Below are 19,708 nucleotides of genomic sequence, written 5' to 3'. Positions count from 1 at the left end.
CAGCATCATTACTCCAGTCTTCAGTGTCACATGTGACATCCAGTCTATCACATGATCCTTTAGAAATCATTCTAATATTCTGATTTATTATGAGTGTTGGAAACAGTTCTGCTGCCTAATATATTTGATGAATAAAAGGTTAAAAAGAACTGCATTTATTCAAAATAAAAAAATATTTTCTAATAATATAAATCTTCTTTACTATCACTTTATATCAATTTAACACATCCTTGCTGAATAAAAGTATTGATTTATTTCAAAAAAAGAAAGAAAAAAAATTACTGACCCCAAATTACTGACCAGTAGTGTATATTGTTGTTACAAACGATTTCTATTTTTAAAAAATTTGCTTCTTTTTTTTATATATTTTTTTATTATTATTATATTTTTTTTACTTTTTATTCATCAAAGTATCCTAAAAAAGTATCACAGGTTATGAAAAAATATTAAGCAGCAGAACTGTTTCCAACTTTGATAATGAATCATCATATTAGAATGATTTCTAAAGGATCATGTGATAGACTGGAGTAATGATTTTAAATTTAAAGTATAATAAATTGAAAACTAATTTAATAATTTATTTATTATTATTATTATTATTATTATTATTATTATTCTTTCTGAGAATGTGTGTGTGATGTAAATGAGTGTCAAGCTGCTGTTACCCTGTTTCCACGTGATGAGTCAACATCTGACTGCACACTTCAGCTCTTCGGCCACTTGTTTGTGCCCTGTGTTTTTGTCTCTAAAATGAATTAAAGAACACAAGCCCAACCCCTGTGTTGTTAAGCAGTCTTCTAAGAAAAGAGCAGGAAACTTGATCCTGGTTCTGTTTGAACAGATTAAGACCCGAGGCTCCAGTGAGCAGAAATGTAGAGGGTTTTATTCAGCTTGTGAATGTCTGAGGAGAGAATTATATTCACTTGAGTCACTTTAGACTGAGCTGTTCTGGAATATGTGTTTTATTGTCTCTGTGGGTCCTTTCCCAGAATGCCTTGTGAATCATCCATTGCTCCGTTTGGGCCCCATGTGATCTGATACAGTTTATTCTAGTGGTCAATAATCAGGACTAGTTACTATTTTATTTTATATAATCCACTGCTAATACAACACATTTGTGCACCCCACAGATCTACACACGCTCCGTCATTGAACCTCTTCCTCCTCCGCTCTCCACCAAAGACGCCGCCACATCGCCCATCGCCAACGCAACCTCTGACGCGGGCAGTCCCACCCCGACACCCTCCAGCACCACCGCCACTAGCACCCCCACACCCTCCACCCCGCAAAGTGCTGACAAGACACGCAAGAAGAAGATGACCGACGAGGAGATACTCGAGAAACTGCGTAAGTGATGCACGACATATAGCTTAACTAAAATTGGAGGTAACAATAATAATTATTTATTTAATAATACTAAAAATGTATTTATTTATTTATATTCTCTAAAATATTCTCTAAATGTGTGTGTGTATACACACAGTGTATCTCTATACAGTATGTGTGTAGAAAAAAGTTCTACAAAATTAACAGTAATTATTAAATTATATTGATATTAAATATTTATTTTTAATTCAATTAAAATAATTTTTTTGTAAATATTATATATATATATATATATATATATATATATATATATATATATATATATATATATATATATATATATATCATACATAAATACATACATACATACATACACATATATACACACACACACAAATTAACAAAAAATAAATAATAATATATAAAGTATTCCAGATTTTATTTTTTATTTTGATTTCCTGACAGCTGGGTTTTCACATAGCTATGCTACTTCCATGTCTCTCTTTTGGTCTCTTTCTATTAGTATAATAGTATAATAATTTACATACAAATCAATATTTCATGTCCAATTATTAATTTATTTAGTAAGCAGGCCTGTAATAAGTAGGATAGTGTGCCGTCATTAAGTCATTATTGCTGTCAATGTGCCGTCACCCTGTCAAGGTTTATTTTTGTTACGTTAATAACCAGCTGACTACACATTATATGACATATAAAGTATGTGTGGTGTATTTGTTTCTGAGAAATTCCAACATGCTTTTATTTCTTGCTCGAGTCATTCATACATTTTTTTTTGTGCATCTAAGTTGTATTTTTTATTTTTATATTATTATTATTTAGCATGTAATTTTGGCTAAAATTATTCCCAGTCATTTTTTTTTATGAGCGGCCCAAGAGATGCATGACTTTCTAAGAACCTGTATCTTATTAAAAACCCCATGCTACAGACGTGCTCAGATCGCCCTCTACTGGTAAGAACGGGATGCTGCTGCAGCCATCCAGTGTGTCTTTCCTGCCCCACTCTGTCACTTCAGGCCCCTCTTGGCCAAAGATTTGTCGTTCTTCATCCAAAACATCCATTCATCAACGGTTGCCGGGTTACACGTCGAACTGAAGATGTTCCTGTCTTTCCCTTATGTGGCCTGAATTTAAGACTCAGAGACGTCGTAAAACTCTGATCAGCCCTCGGCCTTCTTCCTTTCTGTCTTTTCCAAGCCTCTGTTACCTCACTGCCTGTAAATCTGTCTTTTCCCAAAGGTTTAGAGGCCTTTTCATCCCCCCACTCTCTCTCATTCTTCTGCTAGGTCAACTCGCTTTGACTGGAAACGCTCGTTTGCTTCTCACTCCACAGCATGTGTCTGACTGAAGTCTGATCTCAGTGTCCTCTTAGAGCTGAGCACCCCTCTTCTTATACGGGACCAATGTGAGGGGAACGATTCGGTTGATCCTCACAAACTAGGGCTGCCTGATTTGGCAAATGTTATATTACACTTTTTGACAAATATTTAACAAATGGCATTATAAAAGACTATTAGAACAAAGCATTTGAAAAGAACTATAAAGTGACGGCTGTTGGTGATTTCCAGCTAAACGCAAGCAACGGAGACCATTGGCAATGTCATAAAGTTGAGCAGAGCTAATATATTGGTTAACATTTCGTACACATTATTTGGAACCCAGGTACTTTAATTAAAATAAAATAATGTGTTGTTTACATGTAAAATTTCAAATTTTATATTTTTATAAATATAATTCTTAAAGAAAAAGAAGCATTTACATAAGAAGCAAAATTGTGTAAAAAAAAAAAAAAGTATATATATATTTTAAATATATAAGAGTATAAAAAGTATAATTTATTTATTTATTAGAATAGAATATTTAAATAGATTATTAAGCAGAACAGAATATTTTTGAAATAAGTTTATATTTCTTACTGCAATAAAATAAAATGAAAAAATAAACAGCATAAATTATTTACTACTAATTATTTTTATATTATTTTATGTTATGATTGTAAGGCCCTCCAGTTAACGTTTGTCTGATATTTCAAATTCTCTCAGCGTAGCCTTCTAATCTCCAGTTTAATAACTGCACAAAATCATATCACGATTTTGATTATAAATGTAATAAGTTGTGCAGCTCTGTCACAAACCCTGAAGTGTTACATTTTCATTCTTTCTGTCTTTTTAAAATGCTGCTGTTTTTCCTCACCATTCCTCTCTCTCTTTTTTTGTAGTGTTTGTTTTTTTATTGTTATATCTCTGAAGATAACATGTGACCTTCACTCCACAGGAAGTATAGTCAGCGTGGGTGACCCGAAGAAGAAGTACACGCGATTTGAGAAGATTGGCCAGGGGTGAGTTTTATGATGAATATCTTATCATTTATGCCAAATCCCACAATCTTCAAACACTCATCCAAATCTTCACTTCCTTCCCTCATCAGGGCGTCTGGAACAGTCTACACAGCCATAGACATCGCCACGGGACAAGAGGTGAGACTTTTGAGGTGCCAGCCAGGAATGCGTTTCTCCACTGATGCCACATACGTCATCTAGACTTGTGTTTTCTTCAAGAAGAGTGTTTGCTCATCTGCAATATGCCATTATAACATTTCCTGATTTAGGTTAAAACAACATTCAACACATGCATGACGTAGTGCAGACGTTAAAGCTACACTGTGTAATTTTTTAAGTTGATTCTTAGCAAAAAACACTTTGTTCTTTCAAAATGATTTGTGCTCATTAATGTGTAATTACTTCTACCAGCTAATCAAGTATTCTCGTAAGCGTAGAATCTGCCATTCAGAATACATACGAGCGAGTCGCTCGAATGGCGGCAGCCATGTTGCGCCTCCATCTTGAAAATACATTAGCCAAAGAGGGATATACCTGGAAATTCAAGCTTCGCCGTGACGAATGCGAGGGGGAGATTACTCGCGACTGCCGGCAGATTTGAAATAATACGGCCACCGTATGAGTTAAAACGCCCTCGGAATGGGAGGGGCTAGAAAGTAATATTCAGTTGGTAGTCATAAACAATTTCACCGCTAGATGGGAGAAAATCCTACACAGTGTAGCTTTAAATGATGTTATTCCAACAAATATAATGCTTAAAGGAATAGTTCACTTAAAAATGAAAATTGTCATCATTTACTCACCCTCAAGTTGTTTCAAACCTGTATGATTTTTTTTCTTCTGCTGAACACGAAGATATTTTGAAGAATGTCGTTAACTAAACAGTTGATGGACCCCATTGACTTCCATAGTATTTTGTTTCCTACTGTGGAAGTCAATGGGGTCCATCAACTGTCTGGTTACCAACATTCTTCAAAATATCTTCATACAGGTTTGAAACAACTTGAGGGTGAGTAAATGATGACAGAAATAAAAAATTTTAAGTGAACTATTCCTTTAAAATAGAACGTGACGTACATCGACTCACTAGGTCACTATTTACCAAACACCACTAATAAGGCAAGCATCACTATTATTATTGCTTATAGGGTTGATGATTTTGTGTCTATTTGGAGAACTCCAATCATTGAGTTGGAGATATCGACAGGCTTTTCAGTGTCCACGTGCTCTTTCGGTTAATAGAGGGCACCTATCGTAATCATTAATGCGATTCCGACAGAGACTTCGACATTTTCGGCTGATCGATAACAATGAATCAGGGGATACGGCATGTGTTATTGATCTGATGACATTCCTCTGAGCTGAGCGAGCCCTGTAATCTTACCTACACACAAAGAGATCTCATCTCAAAGCTAACTCTCACTCATGTTAATGGAGAGATGCTCAGAGACGGGCCTAATGGAGCCAAAGGCTCTCGGATTAATCTTCAAGCGTGTCTAAAAGCTTTTATTCTGATGTTTGGTCTTTCAGGTGGCCATCAAACAGATGAACCTACAGCAGCAGCCCAAGAAAGAGCTGATCATCAACGAGATCTTAGTCATGAGGGAAAACAAGAACCCCAACATCGTCAATTACCTGGACAGGTAAAATCATTTTCCTAATCAGTAATTTATCTGCTTTTCCTGTTAAAATACCCTTTTTTATAGCACTTATACTTCAGAAGCAAGTATTTTTCTTCTCACAGAATTTATAAAAGAATTCTGTTTATTTTTATTTTTTAACTGTATTATTTTATTTTAAGTTGCATTTTCTTTTGTTGTTGTTGTTTTTCTTTTGTCTTTTCTTTTTTTTACTATATACGTTTATTTTTTCTTACATTTTGTTATTTTCTTTTAATTTTCAAGTGATCTTATTTTTTGTCTTTATTTTTTGTTATATTTTCTTTAAAAAAAATTGTTTATTTTTCTTTCTGCTTTTTGTACCTGCACTTTTTTTTTCAGATTATGCTCAAGACAAAAAATAAAAAAAGAACTAAACAATTTAAAATATTTTTTCTTTAAAAACAAGTCTTATCTCAAAAAAATCCAAAGCTTGGTCCAAAGCTTTTCTCTGTGTCCATGGTGAATTGCTTCATGTCTGCACTAATAAAAGCAGACACATCCAATAATTCTGTTGTCACGGCGATGCCGCTGCATCACTCAGCGATGTGGCGTCTGTTGACGATGCTGTCTTGTTGCCATAGTTACCTGGTGGGGGATGAGCTCTGGGTGGTGATGGAGTATCTGGCTGGAGGTTCCCTGACAGACGTGGTGACGGAAACCTGTATGGATGAAGCGCAGATCGCCGCTGTCTGTCGGGAAGTGAGTGTGTAATTATTCAACTCTCTCCAAAACAAAAAAAGCTGCCTTGCTGTCTAGATATCTACTACGGCAGAATCTTAAGTGAAATGGAACCTCATAAATGACTGGAACACTGCATAGGCAGCAACTCACAAATAGTGTTCCTTAGAAAAAAATGCACAGAGAATCAGTTAATTCCAGTAGAGTTCAATGTTAGCTAAGCTAACAACAAAATCTTTTAATTATCATAAACATAGACAGTGCACCCAAATTATTAAAGTTTGTGTGTCTATATGTATACTGTATATACACACAGACACACACACACATATATATATATATATATACACGCATATATTAATATATTATATAAACAAAAACTTTTATGTTAGATGCGATTAATCGACAATCGACAGCACTAATACAAATATTAGATGAAAAACTTCAGCTTTAACTTATTTCAGTTAGTTACCAATGCAATATTTCTTAGGCCTTGTTTCACAGAAAGGGCTTAGATTAAGGCAGGATTAGGCTTTAGTTCAATTAGGGCGCTTAAGTAGCTTTTATAAACGTGCTTTACAAAAAAACACATTACTGGTGTGCATCTTGAGACAAAACAATGGCACTGACATGTTTTAAGATATTCCAATGCAAGTTGCTTTCAGTTAAAACGTCTCAAACATGCATTTTAGTCTGGGACTAGACTCAAGCCTTGTCTGTGAAACCAGGGGTAAAATTTGTAAAACTGTATTAAAAATGAAATACTGATAAAATCCCGTCAAAATGACTAAAACGTAAATTAAAATTAAACTAAAAACTATAAATATAAAATAAAAGCAAATTCAAAATATTACTAAAAACTATAATACTATATAAATAATACTAAAATTACACTGCACAGAGCTTGTTTGCAATGCATGCTGTCTATCTAGGCAGCTCACTAGTGTTTGAAACTGCTTTTAGGTCACGTGAACCCTGTGCCGCATGCTTTAATGTGCTAACTGGGTTGTTCTTGTCCATGCAGTGTCTACAAGCCCTGGAGTTTCTTCACTCGAATCAGGTTATTCACAGAGACATCAAGAGTGACAACATTCTCTTGGGCATGGACGGATCTGTCAAACTCAGTGAGTGCACAACTCATCTACAAATATTTGTCTTCTAATCTGTGTTTCAGTTTTTCTATCTAAAACATTTAAGGCTGTTCTGGATTGTAAATTGTATGCATTGCATATTAGTGACATATGCACCTAAACCTTGGCATTGAGTGCTGTTTAAATAAGGTCTTGCTGATAATTATTACGTTTTTCATCGTTGGCTTTGATTATGATTTAAAGGAAGCCTGAATGTGTTTTCGCCTGTGCAACCTTTGACCAGTAGAGGGAGCAAGAATCCATTTTATGACCATGCTTCACTATTCCTGCTGTATTTTTGAAATCACATGAAGTGACTGTATCACACCAGGCGGTCTAAACATCTGTCTGTCTGTGTCTCTCAGCTGATTTCGGCTTCTGCGCTCAGATCACTCCTGAACAGAGCAAACGAAGCACCATGGTGGGGACGCCCTACTGGATGGCACCGGAGGTGGTGACCCGTAAGGCCTACGGACCCAAAGTGGACATCTGGTCCCTGGGCATCATGGCTATAGAGATGATAGAGGGCGAACCGCCGTACCTCAACGAAAACCCTCTGAGGGTAAGATTAAAGACATCTAAACCTAACTCAATAATATGTGTACCTTATCACTAAAGTCACTTCAGAAGCTTTTGCAAAGTTTTCCTGTGATAGTAGCAATATTCAAATTAGACAGTTCACCTAAGACAAAATAATAGACACTACAAAACAATACCATGGTGATGGCATCAGATGGTAATACCATGGTACTTTGATATATACAGTGGTGGTCAGAATTAATGGCACCCCTGGTAAATATGATCAAAAATGGCTGTAAAAAATAAATCTGCATTGTTTATCCTTTTGATCTTTCATTCACAAAATTCGCAAAAATCTAACCTTTCATTGAAGTAAAACAATTGAAAGTGGGGGGGGGGGGGTAAATCACATTATGAAATAAATGCTTTTCTCCAAAACACGCTGGCCATAATTATAGGCACCCTTTTATTAAATACTTTTTGCAACCTCCTTTTGCCAAGATAACAGCTCTGAGTTTGGAGAACACCTGACAAGAGAGCAGAGACCATTCCTCCATACAGAATCTCTCCAGATCCTTCAGATTCACAAGTTCATGTTGGTGCTGCTTCTCTTCAGTTCACCCCCCCCTCTTTTTCTATAGGGTTCAGTTTAGGGGACTGGGACGGTCATGGCAGAAGCTTCATTTTGTGCTCAGTTACCCATTTTTGTGTTGATTTTTGATGTTTGTTTTGGACCGTTAACCACGGGCCTTGGGCCAACCACGGCCCATTATAAGATTTCTAGCAGAAGGCGTCAGGTTTTGATTTTTTTTATCTGTTGGTATTTGCTAGAATCCATAATACCATGTATCCGAACAAGAAGTCCAGGACCTCCAGCAAAAAAATAGGCCACAACATATAAGATCCAGCAGTATATTTAACAGTAGGCATGGGGTACTTTTTATCCCTGTTTGCACCAAACCCATCTGATGGGTTTGCTGGCAAAAAGCCCTTTTTTTAGTTTTATCTGACCATAGAATCCAGTCCCTTTTGAAGATTCTGTCGTCCTCTTCCTGGCAGATTCGTAACATCTTTAGTTGATTGGAACTTCTTAATTATTGCCCTGATGGTCAAAATGGGGATTTTATTAAACTTATTAAAGGTAAATATTAATGGGAATATACTTCAGAGATATTTTAATCGTAAAAAATTCTAGGGGTGCCAATAATTGTGGCCAAACATTGTTGAAAAACATTTATTTCATAATGTGACAATGTCATAATGTAAAAAAATTGTATTTATTAATATTGTCTTTATTACCTTTTAAAGAGTGGAACAAAACACTATTTAAATGTATATAATATTTTAATAATATATCTGTTCCCTTGTGCTAAAATGTAGCAGTTTACATACAAAATGAAAAAATAAAGCAAGAAATCAAATTACATAGATTTTAAGACACATAATTACAAAAAAAAGTTAAAATAAGTAGATGCAATTGAAAAACCCATTCTGTTCAATACTAATAAAGATGCAAAATCTAGAAACATAATCGTAAAATCTGTTAATGCTAAATTTTTAAAGCATTTTAAAGAGTGGAACAAATCTAAATCTATAATATTTTAATGCTAAAATTTTGCAGTTTACCTACAAAATGAAAAAAATAAGTAAATAAATGAATTGGACTAGAGGAATGTGAAGCTGTAGCATAAGACCAACTGCACATATGGACCTAATGCTGTTCATTTGTGATCCCAAGTTGATGATGATGAAATCCAACCTTTGTTTCAAATCATTGAATTATTTCAATGATGGCCTCATGTGACATCAGAGATGCTTTCCTGATATCAACAGCATCAGAAAGAATGATCAGCTCGACTTCCATCAGCTCTAAACGCTTTTATCTTCAATGACGTTGCAAAAACTGTTTGTGGCAAACAAAAATGAAGTAGTAGTGACTAGTGAGAAGTAGTTGTGAACTTGAGGCAAGTATTTGGCAACGATGGGGCAAATATTGGACTGTTTGTAGATTCTTAGAAACCTCTGGATGGTTATTCCTCAAGTTTTAATTTAGACAAGAACATTTCAAATAGCCTTTTAAATGAAAGCAACTGGTGCTGTAGTTAATGTTCATGGTTTTTGTGTGACCTTTAACCCCTGCTGTTGTCCAGGCTCTGTACCTCATCGCCACCAATGGAACTCCAGAACTGCAGAACCCAGAGAAACTCTCCTCCGTGTTTCGCGACTTCTTAAACCGCTGTCTGGAAATGGACGTGGAGAAGAGAGACTCGGCCAAGGAGCTCTTACAGGTGTGTGTGTGTGTGTTAGAGTTATTTATGGATTGTCAATGTTACAAAAACAATGTTACCTTCCAGTATTAATCTTTAATGCTTGACCTTTATAGATCAGTGAATAGTGGCTTAAAATACAGCTGTATCAGTTCATTAAGTAAAAAATAGATCACTTTTCATGACTAACAAATAAATAGATGAGCAAATGGATTAAGAAATGCAAATGACATTTTTTTGAAAGATTTAAAAGTGCATTTCAGTTAATTTGTTTGGCTATTATAAATGATTATATTTGTCAATTTAGAAAGTCATTTAGTTTTTTATTATTTATTTTATTAATTGTATTTAGTTACTGATTAACTGACATTTATTCAATAAACTGATCTTTAGATTTTATTTTTTGTATAATTTGTTGTCCTTCATACATTACATGTATGTTTCAAAACCTAGTGAGCCGCCTACCTAGAGAGCATCTTTGACCCATTTAATGTGTAGCAATAATTTCTATAACATTTTAAAGAATTAAAAGGCTGCTTATGTTACATACTGTGTATATTCTCTCAAATTATTTTCGATTTTCTGGTAATCTCATTCAGTCTGGTCTCCATAAAAGCATCTCTCCCTCCTGCTCTTATGTCACTCCCACACTCACATCTGATTTAGAAAACTCACGTCTGTTGGTTGGAATAAAAGTGCTGCCAGAACTTTCTAGAAAAGCCCCAGAAGCTGAAAGTATGAGAGCATCAGTAGTGATGTTGTGTAACACATTATATGACTCAATTGTGCATTAAATAAGACGGATGAAGAAGCTTGTGTAAAGAATGTGAAAAGCTGCTGGAAATCTCAGTTATTAGAGTGAGTGGGAGCAGAAAATAGAAAGGATTTTTTACAAGAACTGAAATCCACAGTTCACACTCTAGCCGCCACAGGTTTACAATTAATACATAATAGAACCCTTAACATGTTTGTCAATATGCATTACTGTTCAAAAGTTTGGGGTCAGTAAGATCCAAAAGTGACAGTAAAGACTTTTATAATGTTACAGATTTCTTTATTTGAGCTTTCTATTCATAAAAGAATCTTGAACTAAAAATTCCACAAAAATATGAAGCAGCACAACTGTCTTCAACATTGATAAATATAAGAAATGTTTCTTAAGCAGCAAATCAGCATTAGAATGATTTCTGAAGGATCATGTGACACTGAAGACTGGAGTAATGATGCTGAAAATTCAGCTTTGCATCACAGGAATAAATTATATTTAAAAATATATTCAAATAGAAAGCAGTTATTTTAAATTGTAATAATATTTCAAAATATTGCTGATTTTACTGTATTTTTGATCCAATAAATGCAGCCTCGATGAGCCTAATAAGAGACGTCTCTGTCTTCTCCCTGCAGCACCAGTTCCTGAAAGTGGCCAAGCCTCTGTCCAGCCTCACTCCACTGATCATAGCGGCTAAAGAGGCGGCCAAGAACAACCGCTAGCCCCCCACCGGGACGACCCCCGGCCCCACCTGTCCTCCGCCCCGTCCCGTCAGCCCTCTTTCTCTCTCTCTCTCTCTCTCGCCCCGGTCAGGAGCTCTCATGCCGAGGGTTCATCCGTCCCTCGTCCTCTAGCGCTGCTGTGATGGGGTCCGAGGGGGTGTCTGCAGTCACTGCTGCGGTCACCGAAAAAGGCTCTGAATGATGACATCACTGAAAAATAAAGGGTCACGGTGCGTCAGGCCCAAAGCATTATGGGGGATTTGCCCCCGTGTTTCACCGGCTGACTTTCTCTGGGTCTCACTGTCAGTTTTTCTATTGCTCTTTTGTTTGATTTTGTGTTTAATGCCTGTCAAATCATGGGAACATGATTCATGTTTTCACGTCGGTTATTTGTTTGTTCATTTTACAATGTTTTTTTTTTAAAGTGTTTGTGTATGTGTGAGAGTGCGTATGTGCGTTTGTCGGCTCATAGATTAGCTGAGATCGCGACTTGATGCGTGGCACGACTGTAGCGCGATCTCATCGACAGAAAGATCTCGTCCGATACGCGTTTTTTGATATTGAAACTTAATGATCTGTAACAGACTATTGATTTAAGGTACTATGAAGGATGCCTGTGCATGAAGAGACTGCATTTCAGATGCAGTTTTGAAACGACCACCTGAGGTCCGTTCTGTCCCATTAACTCTCCACATGTCGGAAAATGAAAAAGACCTCAATGCATTCTGTGCATTGAGATGGTTTGTTGCCACAAACATTAATGAAATTAAAATTTTCTGATGCTGCGTTCATGTACCCTTTGGCCTTAAACGAATAGTACGAAGATGGCACAACCCACGAAGATGCAATCTGTTGCCAATTCAGTGGACTGATGGGATTTGTTTATGAAGAAAATCTTTTCTGTAAGCAATCAGTATCTCTGCCAGCCATAAACTGTTTATAAGGCCTTTTGACGAATCGAAATTCTTAACGAAATGGGACGAATAAACTTCAGAATTAATCACAGTGTCCAGGTGTTTTTTTGTTGTTGTAACTGCTGTTGCTGTCTGTGTTCAGAATGGCACACTGCATGTGCTGTATCCCACAATGCAATGCTCTCGACTGCAAGCATGTTTAATAACTTTTAAATCTTTTAAAAAAGTGATTCAATTCACTATTAATTAAAAATGTAAGCATTTTCACACAAACTTTTATTAAAATATAAATAAGTAAATCACTTTTTTAAATAAATAATAAATATAATAAATAATATTTGTAATTATAATTGGATGAGATTGTAGAGAGATTATAATTGGATGTTAGTCTGGACATAATGAGGATTTTCTTTAAAATATATAAAAATTATAGGTAAAAATTAAAACATTTGTAAATTGATTTTCAATTTTGATTTGATAAAAAAATTGATTTTTTTCTGAGATGATAACTGATCTGTACTGTGTACATAATGAGGAGGATTATTGGTAACACTTTATTTTACAGCGTCCTTGTGAAACGTTACATGCAGTTAATAACTATAAATTATTCATAATTACATGCAACTAACCCTAAATCAAACCAAAATCCTAACCCAAACCCTAAAAAGTAAGTACATGTATAGTTTATTATTACTCAGTACTTAAATGTATACTTACACTGTAACATGAATCCCCAAAAATAAAATGTAACCTTATTTATTTTTTGTTTTTTATTATGTTTACAGTACAGTGCATACAGTTCTGCAAAGTAAGCAATGCATTAGTTTCCTACTCTGAACACAGTCACTGTTTACTTAACTGAATGGCTTTAAGTATGTTTCTGTACTCTGCTTATTATTCACAAAGATGTGTTTAACCCATAAAACGTAGGGTCAAATAGGTTTTAAGGTTTTCATTTTCATTTCAGTGCACTCTCAGGATTACTGCACTTCCGTTACGCTTCTGAGATGATTAGCTGGAAATCACCAGAGACCCACTCACTGTTATAAAACACTGCAAAACCATATGTGAATTGGTTATAGTGATTGAACAAAATGTTCTGTCCACTGTCTGCTTTTTGTGAGAATAGCTGGACTGTGAAAGGAATCGTTCACCCAAGAATCGTCTTTAACCTCACTCTCATGTTGTTCCAAACCCATGTTTTATTTTGTCAAACACAAAAAGAGATGTTGAAGTGTGAGTATTTTTCTATGCAACAATGGTGATTTACACTGTGAAACTCCAAAAAGACACGACATGACCAACCTGAACTACTTTTGTTAAAGCCTTCCAACAAGTTTGGAACATCATAAAGACGAGTAAATGATGACAGAGTTTTTCTTTTTTTTCAATATATGCATTTTAGTTGTATTTGAGGCAATAAGGCTTAATAAAATCATCATCTCTGTCTAGAATTACACTTTTGAAGCATGATCACTAGAGAAAAGCCCTTTATAGGAGAATTTTCTTTTTATAGCCTCTCTGAGAGGGAGTTTTTATGAATTGTTGCAATGAAATGGCATTCAATAATCCTGATCTGAAATACAACAACATTGCAAGACACAAAACACACCACATGCTAATCTCTGACCTCCCCCAACAACCAATGAAAGATTTGTGTATTTTTATAAACAATCTTATGAATGCTCTTGGACGTATAAGCTGCTTTCTTGGGTCTGTGAAATGGATTTTGGGATGTGGACTGGACCAGACTGAATGCCTCATTCTTGCTTATGCAACGCAGGAGATTGGTTGCTTGTTTGGCATTACTGCTTACTTTTTGGGGGTTATTTTACAGATGATAAGGCAATTTACAGTCCATTTGCTCCATGGTCAGAGCTCTTGGGACTCACTGTAAAAAAACATTTTGAAGTTGAAAATAAATATAATTGGAGTGCATTTTACAAGAAAAAAATATTTTAGTATTTCTACTTTAAAATTTCAAATTTAATAAGTTTAACTGGCTGATTCTTTGTAATGATTTGTTAAATTTACAAGCAATTTCTGAGTGAAAATTATACACACACAAACAAAAATGCAGCTATTTTTTGCAGTGCAGCGTGGGATTTAGGGCTATTCACACAAACGCGAATTAAAGCCACAGTGCATGGTCAAAATAACACATTTCAGTGTAAAATCATACAAGGTGTTCTGTGTTTCACAGTGGCCATATATATGACTTTCAGCACTGTGAAAAAATAGCCTAAATAAAATACACAAAAACACATAATTGCCATGAGTTTTTTGCCCAAACCTCAAAAGCCTGTTTAAATGATTAAAACTAGAATTATTTCCTAACATTAAGATTAGTTTTATCATATAAACTACGTGCACCCACACCACTCACCTCCATTCACCAGATTTAAGTGTTTTTGAGCGTTGCATGGTTGTTGGTGCCAGGGCTGGTCTGAGTATTTCAGAAACTGATGATCTGCTGTGATTTTCACACACAACCATCTCCAGGGTTTACAGAAAATGGTCTAAAAAAGAGAAAATATCCAGTGAGTGGCAGTTATGTGGGTGAAAATGCCTTGTTGATGCCAGAGGTCAGAGGAGAATGGTCAGACTGGTTCAGCTGAAAGGCAACAGTAACTCAAATAAACACTTGTTACAACCCAGGTTTGCAGAAGAGCATCTTTAAATGCACAACATGTCCACCCTTGAAGCAGACGGACAGCAGCAGAAGAACACACCGGTGACCGAAACTGAGGCTAAAATTTACACGTGCTCACCAAAATTTAACAATAGAAGATTGGGAAAATGGTGCCTGGTCTGATGATGGTAGGGTCAGAATTTGGCATAAACAACATGAAAGCATGGATCTATCCTGCCAATATCAACAGTTCAGGCCTGGTGTTGGTGTAATGGTGTGGAGGATATTTTCTTGGCACACTTTGAGCCCCTTAGTACTAATTGAGCATTTAAACACCACAGCATACCTGAGTATTGTTCTACCACTCATCTTCTGATGACTACTTCCAGCAGAATAACACTCCATGTCACAAAGCTCAAATCATCTCGAACTGGTTTCTCGAACATGACAATGACTATACTCAAATGGCCTCCACAGTCACCAGATCTCAATCCAATAGAGCACCTTTGGGATGTGCTGGAAAGAGAGAGTCGGATGTGCAGCCGACAAATCTGCAGCAACTGTGATGCTATCATGTCAATATTGACCAAAATCCCTGAGGAACTTCCAGCACATTGTTGTATAGAAGAATTAAGGTAAAAGGGGGTCCAACCTGGTACTAGCAAGGTGTACCTAATAAAGTGGCCGGTGAGTGTATATACATCATTTTATATGTATATAGGCCTATAGTAGGCTATGTGTCTGTGTTGCTTCTGTTCTGCTAACGCATCCAGTGTGAATCGGGTGTAACTGTGTTCCTCTGCAGCACTGCAGATCGTCTAGAGGGAATGAGGCTCAGCAAGGTTTTTTATTATCTGTCAAGTAGAAACACAGCAGTGCCCCTCCTCACGTGCTTTTATGTAAAGGAGTGACTGTAACACCCCCTTGTCGATTCTCTCTCCTTCCTCTTGGTGCAATCATTTCCGAGGTACTGCTGAGGTGGCATTTAATGGGTTGGAAATCTGCCAGTGCCACACACAACACTGGAAAGACAAAGGATTCCAGTTAATTAGTGACGGTGTGAGGAAATGACTGGAATTATGATACAGTGTAACTTACTTGGCGGGTGGGGGTTGGGGGTTGGGGGAGGATGCTTAGACAATACAATAATATAGAAGCTGTAAAACATTTTATTGTGTGTGCGTTGTTGGAAATCTTTGCACGTAATCTCATTGCATTGCATCAAATGTTTCTGCCAAACGAGAGGTGACATAATAACTCAAATTATTATATCCATCTATTCACGCCACGGGTTCACACGTACTGTACATGAAGTCTATAGAAAAAGTGAAATGATAAAGGTCCAGCGGTTTAATCAAAGTTCAAATTAATTCCAAATCCAATAAAATGTGAGTGGTGTTCAGTGTGTATTTTTGGCAGCTGTTTTCTGGTACCTAGGATACTTGGAAAAACTGAAATGGCACCATAGAGCCTTTTTAGCTAAAATAAGGCTAGAATCACTGTATTATTGTTTATACACTGTTTATTTACAGAACACACAGACTTCTCATAAACCCACACAGTTTCCAGTGCAGAGATACTGTAAACTTTTAGGTTGGGTAAGCATTTAAAGTACTGGATGGAAATATACTGCATGACCAGTACTGTATATATTCCTAGAAATGAATAAGGAAGAAGAGAAAGGCAAACACACCATTGAATTTAATGGATTAAACTAACCAATGGTAATTCATACTTGCTTTCTGCATTAAACAACAAGAGCATCTAAAGTTGCCTTTCAAAACATGAAACATCTGGGATTTTGGCAGTTGAGCTCATACAGTAGCTCTTTTTATGAGAAAATAATTGTTTCTAACAGTCAGTAAAAAGCCTCCCCATTTATAACCGGTGTTAACACTGAGAAACTCAAGGTACAAATGGATCAGTGTGAACAGGATGAAACAATTATATGCATTATAACTGACTGATATTAGAATGATTTAGGACTGGGTATAATGCATTGGAATATGTATTATAAGTAAATATGTATTATATAGTGCATCACACACTAACAAACATACAGTCAAACCAAAATTTCTCACATTCTCACAGTTTATTCGCTATAGTTTAGAAAATGGTAATAAAATATGACAAGAACTCAAATTGATCAAAGTTATCAAATCAGTTGATATTTCACTGTTTTTGTCCATCGTTCTGTTAGACTGTCTCACAAATGAATTAGGTCGAATAGCTGTCCGCTGTTAAATTTAAGTACACAACTAGATAATAAAAAATGATCATGATTTTAACAGTCAACGACTGTAAAAATGCTACAGTGAAAAGCTGTTAATTGGTTAACAGAAAGTTTCCTTATACGGTAAACAACTGTGATAGATCTAACGGTATTTAATGTAATTTTACTGTAAAATACTGTCAAATTTACAGTTTTTGGAAGTGAAAAAGAACAAGTCATTGTATAATTTACAGTGAAAAAACGTAAATTGACATTCCCACAATTCCCTGCGTGACACTTCACATTTGATGTATTTTTGTTGAAGTTTCTTCATAGTTTTCTTAGTTTTTTCTAATCAGTTATGACATTAGGGTTTTCTATTACATTTAATGTTGTTAAATTAATGTTTAATTTCATGATGGTGTTTAGTGTTTGAATGACACTGTGCAGCTTCTATATATTAGTATTAACTTTCTTGTGAAAGAGCTGCTTGTGATGAGCTTTAATTCATCATGTGATTTTCATCACCACTGTGATTGGTGGTTGTCAGTGTATTACTATGGTACAAAACAGATATTAATACTTCAATAAGTCAGGAAATTAACATTATATCAGATAATTAAATACGGTTTATTACTGTAAATTTAAGGAAAGTCTGTAAAATCTAAAATGTTGCTACCGTATTTTTTACGGTAAATTTCTGGCAACCACAGCTGCCAGTTTTTTACCGTAAATTTAACAGATATTTTTTTACAGTGCAATTTAGGTCAACCAATTACCAAGCAATGCTTCATTTTGTTCAGTCTTTGGTGTAAAAAGTTTGCATTAGCAAATAAAGAAAAGTCACTTAAGCAAAACATGGTCAGGTCAAAGTGTCTGAATAATTTTTGGTCCCAATTTTTTTTATAAATTTTACTGGTAGTCCACTGTATGAGGAATTTTTGGGTATAATATGTCACAGTTTACTTTATTTTGCCATCCTCACTTAGTGTCCTGCACCCACTAGTAAAAAAATATATCAAAAATTATATCTAGTGTCTGAATCATTTTTGATTTGACTGTATACATGCCCGTCAGAATGCAGAGGTAATTACAACCAAAATCTTTTTTTCTTTTTCTTGCCAGCTCTCATTGTGCACCATGAGAGCTGAATTACATAAGAGTGATGGATACCCTTGAGCTCGGCGGAGTCCCTGCATCAGCAGCGCTGCAGTCAGGCAGTCGAGACACTGCGGTAATGTGAAACCTTCAGCTCCACGCGTCAGTGTAACAGCGCTGCGTGTGTCTTCAGCGTGTTGTGGTGCTGATGCTGAACACATGCACAGATGCGCTCACTGCAGCAGAGACACACTGCAACATCAGGTGAGCCTTTCATGCCGTTCTACTCTGAAACTGCTGGATAAAACTGTGTATGAATGTTGCATATGCAATGTTTGCTAGCGCTTTGCATTACAGCATCCATGTGTTGTTGGATTAGGAATAGCTCCACAAAATGTTGCTTAAATGAATTATATGTTATTTAATTATAGGTGTTTATTAGTTTGCAGTCATTTAGGATTGTTTATCAGGGTTGTTATGCAATATTTTAATATGCAATGATGGTCACACTTTATTGTTTATTTAATGTGTTTGCGTAGAGGTATTGTTATTGCCATTGTAATTAATAGCATCCTGTATGAACACTGTTAAAAGTTGTTGTTATTTTTACGAATTATGCAATGATTTTAAGTTTAGAATTTGTCATTTATCATTGTTGATTATGCAAGTTTATAAATGAATATGTGATGAATGCTTTAATATTCACTGCTCAGCAGTTTCTCAAGCTTGGTTTTTATGAGGGTACAGTATGAGTCAGGTGAAGGGCGTCTTTCTTTTCTCCAACTTACTCTGTGAGTTGAGCTCCATCCGTCATGTCAGGAGCTGATGAGCGTAGGAGGGTTTTCATAAAGGAGGAATACGCCTGTTCGCTCTGCTTATTACTTCTCAAGGTTTCTCCACTGTCAGGGGAGAAGGAATTGAGCCTTTGAGCTCACAGTGACGTGCGCAGCTGTTCATCTCTCACCCTCCACACTCACATGAAGGATGCTCACTGTGTGCTGTGTGATTGGGTTATACGTGTCTATGCTTCAGATTTTCTAGATAGAAACATTTTCTTGGAGCAACACAAATGTATTCATTTATTTGTTTGTTTTTATGTTTATTCCATCCATCCATCCATCCATCCATCCATCCATCCATCATCCATCCATCCATCCATCCCATAGATCTATCTATCTATCTATCTATCTATCTATCTATCTATCTATCTATCTATCTATCTATCTATCTATCTATCTATCTATCTATCTATCTATCTATCCATAAATCCATCCATCCATCCATCCATCCCATAGATCTATCTATCTATCTATCTATCTATCTATCTATCTATCTATCTATCTATCTATCTATCTATCTATCTATCTATCTATCTATCTATCTATCTATCTATCTATCTATCTATCTATCCATAAATCCATCCA

The 19,708-nt window shown here is 35.8% G+C and overlaps 2 protein-coding genes across 5 annotated transcripts in view; both read left to right on the top strand.

Annotated features, from left to right (window-relative positions):
• Positions 1–12,432, top strand: part of pak1 (p21 protein (Cdc42/Rac)-activated kinase 1) — a 50,985-nt gene extending 38,553 nt beyond the window's left edge. For all 3 annotated transcript variants that reach the window (XM_084123557.1, XM_084123555.1, XM_084123556.1), the window contains exons 7-15: positions 1,131–1,347; positions 3,619–3,682; positions 3,772–3,820; positions 5,213–5,325; positions 5,925–6,042; positions 7,046–7,145; positions 7,517–7,713; positions 9,821–9,958; positions 11,342–12,432. In XM_084123557.1, coding sequence (XP_083979683.1) covers positions 1,131–1,347; positions 3,619–3,682; positions 3,772–3,820; positions 5,213–5,325; positions 5,925–6,042; positions 7,046–7,145; positions 7,517–7,713; positions 9,821–9,958; positions 11,342–11,428 — 1,083 coding nt within the window. In that variant the 3' untranslated portion in view covers positions 11,429–12,432. The remainder of the gene's footprint in view (positions 1–1,130; positions 1,348–3,618; positions 3,683–3,771; positions 3,821–5,212; positions 5,326–5,924; positions 6,043–7,045; positions 7,146–7,516; positions 7,714–9,820; positions 9,959–11,341) is intronic.
• A 5,960-nt stretch (positions 12,433–18,392) lies between these two features.
• Positions 18,393–19,708, top strand: part of gdpd4a (glycerophosphodiester phosphodiesterase domain containing 4a) — a 32,716-nt gene continuing 31,400 nt past the window's right edge. The window contains exon 1 of one of the 2 annotated variants that reach the window (XM_084124853.1): positions 18,393–18,548. The gene's annotated coding sequence lies outside the window, so the exon portion shown is untranslated. The remainder of the gene's footprint in view (positions 18,549–19,708) is intronic. The other variant, XM_084124851.1, reaches the window with a different exon arrangement.

The sequence above is a fragment of the Abramis brama genome (assembly GCF_963993115.1).
Source record: "Abramis brama genome assembly, chromosome: 9".
In the NCBI taxonomy this organism is placed as follows: domain Eukaryota; kingdom Metazoa; phylum Chordata; class Actinopteri; order Cypriniformes; family Leuciscidae; genus Abramis; species Abramis brama.
Note: the sequence above shows the minus strand (reverse complement) of the source record. Positions and strands in the feature narration are given on the sequence as shown.